The sequence below is a fragment of the Globicephala melas genome, chromosome 4, assembly GCF_963455315.2.
Source record: "Globicephala melas chromosome 4, mGloMel1.2, whole genome shotgun sequence".
In the NCBI taxonomy this organism is placed as follows: Eukaryota; Metazoa; Chordata; class Mammalia; order Artiodactyla; family Delphinidae; genus Globicephala; species Globicephala melas.
Genome location: NC_083317.1, coordinates 45,482,045 through 45,497,193, shown reverse-complemented (window position 1 = coordinate 45,497,193; position 15,149 = coordinate 45,482,045). Strand labels below are relative to the sequence as shown.

The following is a 15,149-nucleotide window of genomic DNA, read 5'->3' as shown; positions in this document are numbered from 1 at the left end:
GAAAACTGGACAGCTACATGTAAAAGAAAGAAATTAGAACATTCTCTAACACTATATCTAAAAATAAACTCAAAATTGATTAAAGCCTACCTGAAATCATAAAACTCTTAGAAGAGAAAACAGGCAGAACACTCTTTGACATAAATTGTAGCAATATTTTTTTGGATCTGTCTCCTAAATCAAAGGAAATAAAAGCAAAACTAAACAAGTGGGACCTAATTAAAGTTAAGAGCTTTTGCACAACAAAGGAAACCAGTGACAAAAATGAAAAGACAACCTACTGAATGGCAGAACTTATTTGCAAATGATATGACCAATAGGGGTTAATATCCAAACTATATGAACAGCTCATACAACTCAACATCAAAATAACAAACAACCCAATTAAAAAATGGTCAGAAGATTGAACAGACATTTTTCCAAAGAAGATATACAGCTCACCAACAGGTACATGAAAAGATGCTCAACATCATTAATTATCTGAGAAATGCAAATTAAAACTGCAATGAGATATCACCTCACACCTGTCAGAATGGCTATCATCAAAAAGAACACAAATAACAAATGTTGGTGTGGATGTAGAGGAAAGGAAACCCTTGTACACTGCCGGTTGGAATGTAAATTGGTGCAGCCACTATGGAAAACAGTATGGAGGTTTTTCAGAAAACTAAAAATAGAACTGTCATATGAGTCAGCAATTCCACTCTTGGGTATTTATCAAAAAAAAAACCCCAAACACTAATTCGAAATGATATATGCACCCTAGTGTTCATAGTTGTCAAGATATGAAAGCAACCTATGTGTCCATCAGCAGATGAATGGATAAAGAAGATGTGGTACGTATATACAATGGCATACTACTCAGCCATGAAAAAGAATTAAATATCACCATTTGCAACATGGATGGACTTGAAGGGTATTACGCTGAGTGAAATAAGTCAGACAGAGAAAGGCAAATACTGTATGATATCACTTATATGTGGAATCTAAAAAATACGACAAGCTAGTGAATATAACATAAAAGGAACAGACTCGCAGATGTAGGGCACAAACTAGTGGTCACCACTCAGGAGAGGGAAGGGTGGAGGAGCAAGGTAGGGGTAGGAGATTAAGAGGTTCAAACTACTATGTATAAAATAAATGAGCTACAAGAATATATTGTACAACACAGGGAATACAACCAATATTTTATATTAACTATAAATGGAACATAACTTTAATATATTGTGAATCACTATGCTGTACACCTGAAACTTATATGATATTGTATTAACACATCAACTATACCTCAATAAAGAAAGGATGTGGAAGAAGTGAATAACACTATCAACTGACATTTATAGAACTCTTCAGGCAAGAACAGCAAGATATACATTCTACGTAATTGCAGATGGAACATTCACCACACTCAATCGTATATGTTAGGCCATATATTTCTAAGAATAAAAATCATGCAGAATAGGTCCTTTGATCACATGGAATTAAATCAGAAATCAATCACAAAAATATACCTAGAAAATTCCCAAATATTTGGGAAATTAAATAATAATACACTACTAAATAATCCAAGCATCAAAGAAGAATTTACAAGGTTAAGCCTGGAAAATACTTTGAGCCAAATAATAAAGAAAAGAAATATATCAAAATTTGTGAGATATAGCTAAATACTCAGAAAATATGTATTACTTTAAATGCTTTTACTATAAAACAAAGGTGTAAAATGCTTTATTAGAAAAGAAAGGTGTAAAACCAACAATTTCCACTTACATCTGAAAAAGATTCAATTTAAATACAGAAAGTTCATAATAAAAATGGAAGTTCTTAATAAAAAGAGAGCAGAAATTAATGAAGTTTAAAAAAGACACACCCACAGAGGAAAATACCAAAACCTAAAGCTGGTTCTTGGAAAATTAATAAAACCATAAACTCTTTAAAAGATGGAGCAAGAAAAACGGGAGGAAACATAAATTGCCAATATTAGAAATGAAAGAAGATATGTATATCATACAGGTCTTACAGACATTAAAATGATAATGAGAGGATGTTACAAACAATTTTATGCCAATAAATTTCACAACTTAGATAAATTAACAAATTAACAAATTCAGTCACAAATTACCGAAAGTGACGCAAGAAGAAATACAGAACTTTAATAGCCTTACATCATTTAAGGAAACTGAATTTATAATTCATGCCCCCAACATACACACAAAATCCTGACCCAGATGGCTTCATTGGTAGATTCTATTTTAATGTTTAAGTAAGAAATAATATCAATTCTACACAAAGCCAAAAGATAAAAAAATAGAGGAGGAGTAAATACTCTTCAAGTCATTTTATGAGGTCTCTACAGCCCTAATACAAAATCGGGGGGGGGGGGCATTGCAAGATAGGAAATGACAAAATGGAATGCATTATGCTAAGTGAAATAAGTCAGAGAAAGACAAATATCATATGATCTCACTTACATGTGGAATCTGAAGAAAACAAAACACAACAAACCGATAGATGCAGAGAAGAAACTGGCTGTTGTCAGAGGCGGCTGGGGTGGAGGGAGCTTGAGATGGGTGAAAGGGTCCAAAAAACACAAACTTCCAGTCATCAAATAATTCATGAGATGTAATGTATAGCATGGTGACTACAGTTAGTAATACTGTATTGTGTATTTGAAAGTTGCTAAGAACAGATCTTAAAAGTTCTCATCCCATGAAAAAAACCCTATGTGTTGTAAAAAAAAAAAAAAATGTTAACTAGACTTATTATAGTGATCATTTCATAATACAGTTGACCCTGGCACAATGTGGAGGTGGGGCTCCGAACCCTGCACAGTCAAAAATCTGTGAATAACTTCGTTGCCGACCCTCTGTATCTGCGGTTCCACATTCGTGGATTCAATCAACTTCGAATCATGTAGTACTACTGTAGCATTATTTGAAAAAAATCTGCATATAAGCGAACCTGTGCAGTTCAAACCCCAGTTGTTCAAGGAGCTAACTGTATATACAAATATCAAATCATTATGCTGAATAACTGAAACTGATATAATATTATATGTGAATTATATCTCAAAAATATGTTCACACCAGCTTTATTCATAATTGCCCTGAACTAGAAACAGCCCAGATATTAATCAACAAGAGACTGGATAAGCAAACTGTGGTATATTCATATAATAGAATATTACAAAGCAAGCAAAAGGAGTAAACAAGTGATACAACAACATGGGTGCCTCCCCAAAACATTATGCTGAATGAAAAAACCTAGGCACAAAAATGTATGTCCCTTTCTCCTCATTTATATGAAATTGTAGAATAGGCAAAATTCTGGGGATCAAAATCAGATTAGTAGTTCCTCTGTTTCCAGGTGTGGGGTGTTGATTGGAAAGGGGCATGAAGGAACTTTTTGAGGTGATGAAAATGTTCTGTTTCTTGATTGGGAATGTAGTTACATGAGTGTATGCATTTGTCAAAATTACAGAACTATATACTTAAGATCTGAGCATTTCACTGTATTACAACTTATACTTCAATTTTAAAAAAACCTTCACATACGTTTCAGCTGAGAAATTCCTCCTTTGGGAATCTAACGGTAAAATAAATGCATCAGTAAGTACATAAAGATACATGGACAAGGCTTCAGTTGAGGAAACCAAGGATCCCACGGTATTTAAAGCAGATTTTGCAGGAACTATTTCATTTTTTGGTCAACGTCAAAACACTTTTGGGGGAGAAAGTGGAAATATTAACAAAAAAGGGAATGTAGAATCAAGTGCCTTCTCAACCCAGATAAAAGACTAAGTTTTTAAAAGTGAAAAAGTCACATAAAAAGTACAGGCTGGATAATTTCCCCCCCAAATACTTGCATAAACTTGAGGTTGTCCAATAAAAATACCAAAGATATTATGGTTAAGCAGCAAGAATTGTTAGAAGTCCTTTTCTAAAACCACAGGTACAAAGGCCACTTAAAATGTTTTTCCATGAGTAAGGCTAAAAATGCAGAATTTCACAATACTACTGGAAAACTTACTGTGGGAAAAAAAAGAATATCTAGCAACAGGTGAATGACTGAATAAACTATGGTACATTCACAGTATGGCATATTAGGCATCATTAAAAAGAATAATTATATATATGCAATTTGACTTGAAAGGATTTCCATCATGCAGTGTTATTTGAGAAGAGGAAGATGCAGAAGAGTGTACAGAAAATGATCCCGTCTAGTAAATAACGATGACAATTCTCATAGCGCCCAACCCTGTACAGTTTGCCCTCTGTATCCGTGGACTCCACACCCACAAATTCGACCAACTGTGAATGGAAAATACGCCAGGAAAAAATTACAGAAAGTTTCCAAAAGCAAAACTTGAATTTACCATGCACTGGCATTATTTACATAGTATTTATATTTTCTTAGGTATTATGAGCAATCTAGAGATTATTTAAAGTATGTGGGAGGATGCGCATAGATTCTATGCAAATACTACACCATTTTATATAAGGGACATGAGCAACCACAGTTTTTGGTATCCTTGGGGATCCTAGAACCAATCTCCCATAGGTACCAAGGGCGACTATATGTATCTTTGGTACCTGTATATGTTTGTGTATGTATATATGATATGAAATATAGATAAAGGTATGAAAGTAAAAGTACCAAATTGTTAATACTGATATCTTCAAAGAGGGCTGGGAGTAGTTTAAAAACAGAAAAGATCTGTTTTAAAAGAATTCCCACAAAATATATCTAAGAAATGCTGTGATCACACACATACACACACACACACACACACACACACACACACGTAAAAAGATGGTAACCAAAAAAATTTTAATGTGTTGAAACATCGATTTTTACTTTCTTCCTTATTCTTTGTCCATCCACATATTTTGCTATTGACACATTACTTATATAATCAGAAAAAAAGGGCATTTTCATTTTCAGGGAAATAAAAACATTGCAAAAAGCTTTGAAATTTAAAAAATATATGGTACTGCAAGTAAAGATATTGTTAATTCTGCATAATTAATATGTTTTAAAATTCAAAAATTTTAAATAAAAGATCACACAGCGTAAACAACACGTTTTGCTTACACCAAAGAACAAAACATCATACATAAACAGACCCCAAAGCACAGACATCACAGACTGAAAGACACACACATGTACCTGGATGATTCAGAAGAGTATCAAGTTCTTCTTTGGCCACAACCATTCTTAATCTATCACTACTATCAATGACAAAAATAATGGCTTGTCCTTCTCTGTATAATATAAAGAATGAGAAATATTAAAGATAAACTTGAACATTTTTCTATGTTTACTCTCCATTTGCAATTCCTAACCTGTGTATTATGTCTTCATGTCCTATGTCCATTTATACATTACAGGCTTTGGTGCTATTTCTTATTAGTTTATATGAGTAATTAATATATTAACCATGTTAGTCATATTTCATGTAAAATAATTTCTTTTCATTTGGATCATAATATGGTAAATTTAGTGACATTTCATAATTTTAAAAAATAACAAGTAAAACCATAATCCTATTACACAGATACAACCATTAATATTTTCATGTAAATCATTTTCAACATTTCCTTTGTGTACATTCATATATGAATATCTACATCTGTATTTAAATGGAATCCTGCTGTTTTATACTGCCTTTCTGAAATATATGTACATTTCCCTGATCTTTTTTTGCAGTATAGTTTGAACTACTTTTATATGAAACATTAAAGCTCTACACCAGTGTTTCTCAAATATTTTTTACCATAACCATAGTGAGAAATACATTTTACATTAAGATGCCGTTAGACACATAAGTATATGTAAATATATTTGAAATAGTCTCCTGAGACAATACTTACAAAGAGCTTTTATTTTATTCTATTTGACTTTTAAGCTGATAACCAGCCACTGCAATTGTATAAGGATTCACTTACAGATCACAGTGGCACTTCAAAAATCACTGATTTCCTTCGCATCTTTCTTTTAATGATTATAAAGTATAATGGACGTGTCATTGAATATTGTACCAAACTTCTATTTTTGCACTTCATAGGTTACTTCCAATTTTCATTACTATGAAAAACTTTGGGATAAACATCCTCCTAAATACATTTTAAAAATTTCTTGATACTTTAAGATCTGTTCTTAGGAATAAAATTTCCAGAAATACATACAAAATTTAAAGTTTTAGATAAACATTGATAAATTATCCTCTGGAAATGTTATATCAATTTATACTACTACCAGCACTTTTCCCACTCCCTTGCCAGCATGGCTCTTATCATTCTTTTCAATTTTTTACCATCCTAACAGCATATTATTTTACTTTGTATTTTGTTAATTGCTCGTTAAGTTCAATATATTTTCATATATTTATTGGACATTTATATGTGTTTTGTGACTCAGTGTAATCATAAATTAAGATTTTAAAGTTCAATGCCATTAGTAACCACATGCATATAAAAATAAAACAAATTTTTAATACCATTTTCTCCTATCATTTAAAAAATGAATGCAGATTATCACAGTCACATATTATTAGTGGAAATGGAAACTGATATAATTGGAAATACCTATCAAGAGCTTTAAAAATGTTCACTTTGAGCCAGTAATTTCATTTCTGGAATTTATACTAAGGAAACATGAAGTATGACAGAGATTTATACAGTAATATGTTAACTGAAGAACTGCTTATAATCTTCAAAAACTGAAAACAGTCTTTATGTCCAAAAATAGAGAAATGATTAAGCAAATTTGGGCACAGGAATATGAAAAAATATTAGGCTGCCATGAGAGTTACATCCTTTCTATGTTTTTCCTGATTCACCCTTATCATAAAATGTTAACTGAAAAACTATATAGTACACGGTACATACTTTAGAAGGCTACTTTCTCAATTATGTAAAGTGTATATTATATATTTCAAAATAGAAGAAACATACCCAAAAGATTAACAATGGTAAATTTATTAGTGAGATTTACAGGAAACAATGTTTAAATATGCTTTTCTATATTTTCCAAATATTAACTCCTTTCCAAATATGCACTCTTTATATTTTATGCTTTATTACTTTTTTATATTCTAAGAGTAATATGCAAAAATTATACAATAATTAACATTACAGAGTCATACAAATGACAAACTAAGCTTCCTTTATAATCTTATTCCCAAAACAAATGCTATTAATGGTACGGTATATTCTACTAAGAATTTTCTTCTCTCTCCATATATATTAAGCACATACTTTTATTAAGAATAATTTTTTTCTTCATATAATTGATATGAAAAAATGTCATTATAAATAATTCTCAACACACATTCTTTTCTGTGTATCTTTGCCCAGTAGTCCTAGTCATACTGTACTTTTCTGAAAGCAAAAATTATGGCTGCAGGGCATGAACATTTTTCATTTTAACAGATATTGATAAATTATCCAAGAAAGATGTTACATTCTCACTACAAGAGTGGCTTATTTTGCCAACAGTAGACTTAATCTTTTTAACCTCTTTCAGTCTAATAGATTAAAATGCACTTGTTCTTTCACAATTAGAAAAGTATAGAGATAGAGGAAATAAATTTACTATTACTGTAGACTTCTCAACAGTAACCATATTCGGCATTCCACCTACAATGTACCTATAATACTCCTGAATTCATTAACTTCTTCCAAAAAGATTTTGAAGAAAAAGAAGTTAAAGTCAGAAAAAAAGCTTCCTTTTTAAAGTACTATTTTTTTATGCAGTATTGTTTTCCGTAATTAAAATAAATGTTACATTTTTTTAAAGTAACTAAATACATTTTTTTTTAGAAAAAAGAATTGTTTACCTACTAATTGGAAGAAGAATAAAAAAATCCTATACTGAAAACTGAGGTTTCCTTAAAAACAAAAACGCCTCACATTTCCCCCAGAGAATTTATTGTAGGATACCACAAACATTCCACCCCTCCTTTTCCAAACTGGCCCTCAAATCTGAAGCATTCTTCTCTTTCTACCTCAGAGGTCCTCTGGCTCTATATGATTTAAATAGGCCCTCAATATTTAAAGAATATCTGGAATAAATCTCCTTTGGTTCCTACCCAAGGAATACAACATTTGTCCCCACATTAGCATGAAAGAATTAGCCAATGAAAATTAAAATCTGATCTGGCAGTCATCACACACCATTTCAAGACAAGAGTTCATAAGAACAAAAGTGCATTTAGTGAAGAGATACTGTTTATAAATTTCAGACTCCAAAAGTGAGTTACACTCATCTTAAATGAAGAAGTCCTAGCAATATTACAAGTTTAATGAATTTATTTTAACATCGCATGCAAATCTTGAGAAAGTATAACACACTTGGATCCTAGCAACTTGACAGCTATTAATCTGAAGAAATTGGTGAGCACTTGATTTGCACATGCTAAAAATATCTTGTTTAGAATTGCTTGTAGAACACATGGATCAACTATTAGTGCTGTTATTTTAACTAAATTTATACAGTAAGTATTTACTGATCTATCTGGCCAGAATCATACTTGGTCTTGAAGAAATACTGAATAAAAAAAAAATCCCTGCCCTTGAGGAGTTCATAATCCCACTAGGGAGGCAGCTATGGTACATGAGTTTAAGATGTAATAAGTACGATTCAAGAGATATGAATGGACGAAGTACCGTGTCAACATGGGGGACAGAATAACTGGGCAAAACAGTGGAATCCTTCATAGAGGAGGTGACTTTTGAGCTAGTCCTTAAAGAACAAATATATTAACCTTAAGTTGCAGAGAAGTAGGGTAGAATAGGACATTAAAAACAGACAACAACATATGCAAGGTCAGGAAGAACCTGAAGCATTTGAGAAATAATGTGAAGTATGATTATACTTTTTTTTTAAATTAGGAAGTATACTTAAATTATATAAAGAATAAACATTGCAACCTAGCCCATGTAATCATTTGGATTTCTAATCATTACTGGTTATTAAAATATAACCATCTAGTTTACCAACATTCACAAACATACTTACTTATAATAGTGTTCCCAGAGATTTCTGTATCTTCCTTGACCTGACATATCAAACACTGTAAAAGACAAACTATAAAACAAAACAAACAAAATGAAAAAACATGATTACATTATAAGGTAGTAAAAGTCTAACTTTTACTTAAAATTTTAAATTGTTTTCAATCAAAGAAACCACCCTTAATATACAATATTCAACTTGGGCCAGCTTTCAAGTACAAGTGCCATAGAATGAATTTTTTGAATATAAATATGATTTTACAATTAGTAACATATAAGAAAGATATTTCCTTTGCTAGTGACGTTGTCAGAGTTTATCTAAACTCTAAATTCTTTAGAATAATCCAGAGGTAGTGGTACAAGTATTTTAATATCTATGGGCTTCTGAAATAGCAACTTACTTTTTTCTAAGAGTAGGAGGAATAATTATGTAGATCTAATATCACTTTTCACCCACAACTTCTTAATCACAAGTTTAATAAAATGAATTACCTGGACGATTTGAATTTCTCTATGCTGAATCCTATTGTTGGAACTATATCTTGAGATTGAGCCTTTAAGAGAGAAGACAAAGTTTAGAAAATTGCAATGACCAAAGATGAATTTTTCCTCAGGTTAAAAAAAAAAGCACCCAGATTTTCCAGTTCTAAAATCTGCCACTAAGGAGATGACAGGATTAAACAAAATTATAAATTTTGCAATGAGATCACTGCATGTGAATTCTTTATAAAGTTTAAGGTTTACTAATTATAAATCTGCATGTGTGTCTTCACATTCACATTTTGTGGCTTGCTGCAAGTTACCACGGACTTAAAGTGGTTTCAAAAGTCTCCTTCAGCTCACATATAGGACTTTCTAATCTTTCATACTTATTGAGTTTATATATGCTACAGAGGACTGTGCTCATGTGTAGATGGTGAATATACATGGTCCCTGCTCTCATGGAATTTATAATCTGGAGGAGGTAAACAGCAATAAACAACTGAGTTACAAGTGAACACAATTTTGAGCAGTGCTCAGTGCTATGAAAGGTGATTGAGGGTGGGAGGCAATGGGGCAGAGGAGGGTTAGTATAGAAGAGCCTCTCTGATGAGGGGACATCTCACCCAGGAGTGAATGTTAAGAAGGGGAAAAGCTATGACAAGATATTGGCAAAGAACATTCCAGTCAAAGAAATTAGCCAGGGCATGACCTCAAGGCGGGGAGGAACTCACCACCACTCAGAAAAAGTAGAAGGCCTGTATGTCTAAAGTATATTTAGTGAGGGAAAGAGCTGTATGTAACCAAGTAAGATAGGTAGGGCCTTGAAGGTCATGGTGGGAACTGTGTGGAAAAGAGATTACAAGGGGGCAAGAGTATAGTGGGAGACCTGCTGACACATCCCACAGGCAAGTAAAAGGTCTTAAATGGACAAGTTAGCTCATCAAATGCATCATAATACTTCTATCATCAAAACTTTCTCCTTTTGAATAAAAATCCATTCACTTTCTGACCCAGATGCCTAGGATTTATTCTCAACTCCTCCCCCCCTTTTTTTTTTTTTTTTGCGGTTCACGGGCCTCTCACTGCCGCGGCCTCCGCGGCTGCGGAGCACAGGCTCCAGACGCGCAGGCTCAGCGGCCATGGCTCACTGGCCCAGCTGCTCCGCGGCACGCGGTATCCTCCCGAACCGGGGCACGAACCCGCGCCCACTGCGCCACCAGGGAAGCCCCCAACTCCTCCCGTTTTTACATTCCCTATACAACCGTTCTCTAAGCTTTATTGGTTCTATCTCACTAACTTAGCTCAGCCATTATCGTTTCTTGCTTCAAATTACTACAACAGCCTCCTGATTACTCCTAATTGCTAATATACTACCTAAACAAGTTACTTCACTTCTCTAAGCCAGGGGTCCCCAATCCCGGGCCTTAGACCGGTAGCGGTCCGCGGCCTGTTAGGATCCGGGCCGCACAGCAGGAGGTGAGTGGTGGGTGAGCCAGCAAAGCTTCATATGCCGCTCCCCATCACTCCCCATCACTTGCATTACCGCCTGAACCATCCCCCCCAACCCCCCTGCAACCCCCCCTGTGGAAAAACTGTCTTCCATGAAACTGGTCCCTGGTGCCAAAAAGGTTGGGGACTGCTGCTCTAAGCCTTAATTTTCCCAAATGTAAAATATATTATTACTATCCTTAACTCATAGTGTTATCATGAGAATTCAATAAGTTAATGGATGCAAAATACTCAACATAGTGTCTGGTCCATAGTAAACGCTCAACAAATGTTTGCTATTATTAGAATTACACTCTCACTGATTTCAGTTTCATTCCCCAATTTTCTCCATACTGCCCAAAGTGTAACTTAAAAAAATTTCCTTTCAGTTCATCCTGTTGCTTTTATGTAAAAACAGGAGAAGTAGAGGGGAAATTGTTGCTCCACATCATTATGTTCACTTTGGTAGTCTACTCCTGAAAATTTAAAATTCAAATCGAAAGACAGAAGGTGAAAAGTCACTGTAGCTTCGTCACCTTAATAGTAATGTGCTAGTGAAAAGACCTCCCAGAGCTGCCCTGGTTTTGGCTTTGAGATTTGTTTATTCAGCTTTTCCTTTTATCCTGTGAGCTGCCTAGTATTCTTCCAAAAATATCTCTCTTTTTGTTTATGTTAGACAGATTTTATTTCCTGCTACTCAGATTCCTGCCTCATACCTTAGGTGTCTTTCATTGCACAACAAACTTTGGAATAAAGAGTTTCCTAATTTTTGTTGTCCCAAAATGCAACACTTTCGATTTTATGGATTTTCATGTGTCAATCATGTGATAAAATCATCAGCTATTATTATTAGGAAAAACATAATAATAAAAAAGGTTAAAAGTTTAAAGAAATCTCAGAAAATATACCTCAAATGAGTAGCTTTGTCTTCAGTGAGCTGTAATTAGAAATTGGCCTAGCCTCTTCACAATCACCCAGTTTCTTCACAAACTCCTTCTGTTTCCAGACAAGCTACCCTTTAACTTGCTGTTTTAATAGGGATAAAATTAATCAACTTTCTTTTCTTCCCCTCACTTCTAAAGTTCTATTGGAAGATAATTAGAAAGAAGAAACTCCACAAATTAATCAGGATAGGACAAGATATGTGGGCTGGTACTTCCAGATTTTCCTCTAAACAATTCCGAAATAGTCTCCACCGATTAACTTTCCTCTGCTCTATCCAGGAACAAATACATTTGGTAATTCTCTAAATTGGACAGGGAATGCTTACAAGCAAGCAAAGGGCACAGGAATTAGTACCTAAGTGGACTAGGCTATCTGAGACAGCCCAGGAATAGACCAACATCAATAAGAGTAGAACAAGATTTCTAAGAGAGACCCTATTTGGTTAGCTTTATTAAGACTGCTAAAAATGATATCCTCGGTGCTATCGACCATTACTCCCTGCCCAAAGATAAAAATTAAAAAAATCACCCATCAGTCCATTTGTCCAAAAATACATTTAACTACTAAGCAATATTCTAGGTGTCTGGGATTCAGTATTGAACAATACAAGATCTATACTCTTATGGAATTTAATTTTACAATGAGGAAAAATTTAATAAACAACAACTGTATATGCAAGGTAATTTCAGATTGTTTTAAATGTTAAGAATATAAAACTGGATGATGTGATAGAATGAGAGCATTTATATTGGGGAGTGGGGCAAAAGTGGGAATTGTAGAAGAAAGGTGTTTACAGAGCACATCTCAAGAAAATGACAGCTAAGATCAGGTTCTTGGAAAGTTATCAAGTTAAAATGTACCTCCTCTCTCTCTATTCATCAGTTTAGAAAACCTAGATCAGCAACCTCAGTATATTAACAATAAATGAACATTAGGACAGCTTAATATTAAAAACTAGTTTGGGTTCAGGAAGTATCTTGTTATCTAGAAACTGATTTTATCCCCCCAAAATACGATACTATAAAATGAGATTTGCGATTTCTTCTGCAAGACATTTTCTAATAGAGCATTGTAGATTTCTATTATTCACCTTAATTCATTAAAAATAATGAATTTCTGGGGGGTTCAGGGAAGATGGCGGAAGAGTAAGACGTGGAGATCACCTTCCTCCCCACAGATACACCAGAAATACATCTACACGTGGAACAACTCCTACAGAACACCTACTGAACGCTGGCAGAAGACCTCAGACCTCCCAAAAGGCAAGAAACTCCCCACGTACCTGGGTAGGGCAAAAGAAAAAAGAATAAATAGAGACCAAAGGATAGGAACGGGACCTGCACCAGTGGGAGGGAGTGGTGAAGGAATAAAAGTTTCCACACACTGGGAAGCCCCTTCGCAGGCGGAGACTGCGGGTGGCGGAGGGGGAAAGCTTCGGAGCCGCAGAGGAAAGCGCAGCAACAGGGGTGCGGAGAGCAAAGCGGAGAGATTCCCACACAGAGGATCGGTGCCAACCAGCACTCACCAGCCCGAGAGGCTTGTCTGCTCATGCGCCGGGGCGGGCGGGGCTGGGAGCTGAGGCTCGGGCTTCGGTCGAGCACAGGGAGAGGACTGGGGTTGGCTGCGTGAACACTGCCTGCAGGGGGTTAGTGCACCACAGCTAGCCGGGAGGGAGCCCGGGAAAAAGTCTGGACCTGCCGAAGAGGCAAGAGACTTTTTCTTCCCTCTTTGCTTCCTGGTGCGCAAGGAGAGGGGATTAAGAGCGCTGCTTAAAGGAGCTCCAAAGACGGGCGCGAGCCGCGGCTAACAGCACGGACCCCAGAGACGGGCATGAGACGCTAAGGCTGCTGTTGCCGCCACCAAGAAGCCTGTGTGCGAGCACAGGTCACTATCCACACCTCCCTTCCGGGGAGCCTGTGCAGCCCGCCACTGCCAGGTTCCCGGGATTCAGGGACAACTTCCCCTGGAGAACGCACGGCACGCCTCAGGCTGGTGCAACGTCCCGCCGGCCTCTGCCGCCGCAGGCTTGCCCCGCATCCGCACCCCTACTTCCCTCTGGCCTGAGTGAGCCAGAGTCCCCGAAGCAGCTGCTCCTTTAACCCCGTCCTGTCTGAACGAAGAACAGATGCCCTCCGGCGACCTACACTCAGAGGCGGGGCCAAATCCAAACCTGAGCCCCAGGAGCTGTGAGAACAAAGAAGAAAAGGGGAAATCTCTCCCAGCAGCCTCAGAAGCAGCGGATTAAATCTCCACAATCAACTTGATGTACCCTGCATCTGTGGAATACATGAATAGACAACGAATCATCCCAAATTGAGGAGGTGGACTTTGAGAGCAAGATTTACTATTTTTTCCCCTTTTCCTCTTTTTGTGAGTGTGTATGTGTATGCTTCTGTGAGAGATTTTGTCTGTACAGCTTTGCTGTCACCATTTGTCCTAGGGTTCTATCCGTCCGTTTTTTTTTTAAATTTTTTTCTTAATAATTATTTTTTATTTTAATAACTTTATTTTATTTTATGTTACTTTATTTTATCATCTTTCCTCTTTCTTTCTTTTCTTTCTTTCTTCCTTCCTTCCCTCCTTCCTTCCCTCCTTCCCTCCCTCCCTCCTTTTCTTTCTTTTTCTTTCTTTCTTTCTTTCTTTTCTTTCTTTCTTTCTTTCTCTCTCTCTCTTTCTCGCTTTCTCGCTTTCTTTCTTTCTTTCTCTCTCTCTCTCTTTCTCGTTTTCTCGCTTTCTTTCTTTCTTTTTCTCCCTTTTATTCTGAGCCGTGTGGATGAAAGGCTCTTGGTGCTGCAGCCAGGAGTCAGTGCTGGGCCTCTGAGGTGGCAGAGCCAAGTTCAGGACACTGGTCCACAAGAGACCTCCCAGCTGCACATAATATCAAACAGCGAAAATCTCCCAGAGATCTCCATGTCAACACCAACACCCAGCTTCACTCAACGACCAGCAAGCTACAGTGCCGGACACCCTATGCGAAACAACTAGCAAGAGAGGAACACAACCCCCAACAATTAGCAGAGAGGCTGCCTAAAACCATAATAAGTCCACAGGCACCCCAAAACACACCACCAGATGTGGACCTGCCCACCAGAAAGACAAGATCCAGCCTCATCCACCAGAACACAGGCACTACTCCCCTCCACCAGGAAGCCTACACAACCCACTGAGACAACTTTAGACACTGGGGACAGACACCTAAACAACGGGAACAACGAACCT

At 36.2% G+C, this 15,149-nt stretch overlaps 1 protein-coding gene across 1 annotated transcript in view; it reads right to left on the bottom strand.

Moving 5' to 3' along the window:
- ARL6 (ARF like GTPase 6) overlaps window positions 1–15,149 on the bottom strand; it is a 51,113-nt gene that overhangs the window by 16,817 nt on the left and 19,147 nt on the right. Inside the window, exons 3-5 of the mRNA XM_030860994.3 lie at window positions 9,507–9,568; window positions 9,019–9,087; window positions 5,167–5,261 (exon numbers count right to left, since the gene is read on the bottom strand). Of these exons, the coding sequence (XP_030716854.2) occupies window positions 5,167–5,261; window positions 9,019–9,087; window positions 9,507–9,568 (226 nt within the window). The remainder of the gene's footprint in view (window positions 1–5,166; window positions 5,262–9,018; window positions 9,088–9,506; window positions 9,569–15,149) is intronic.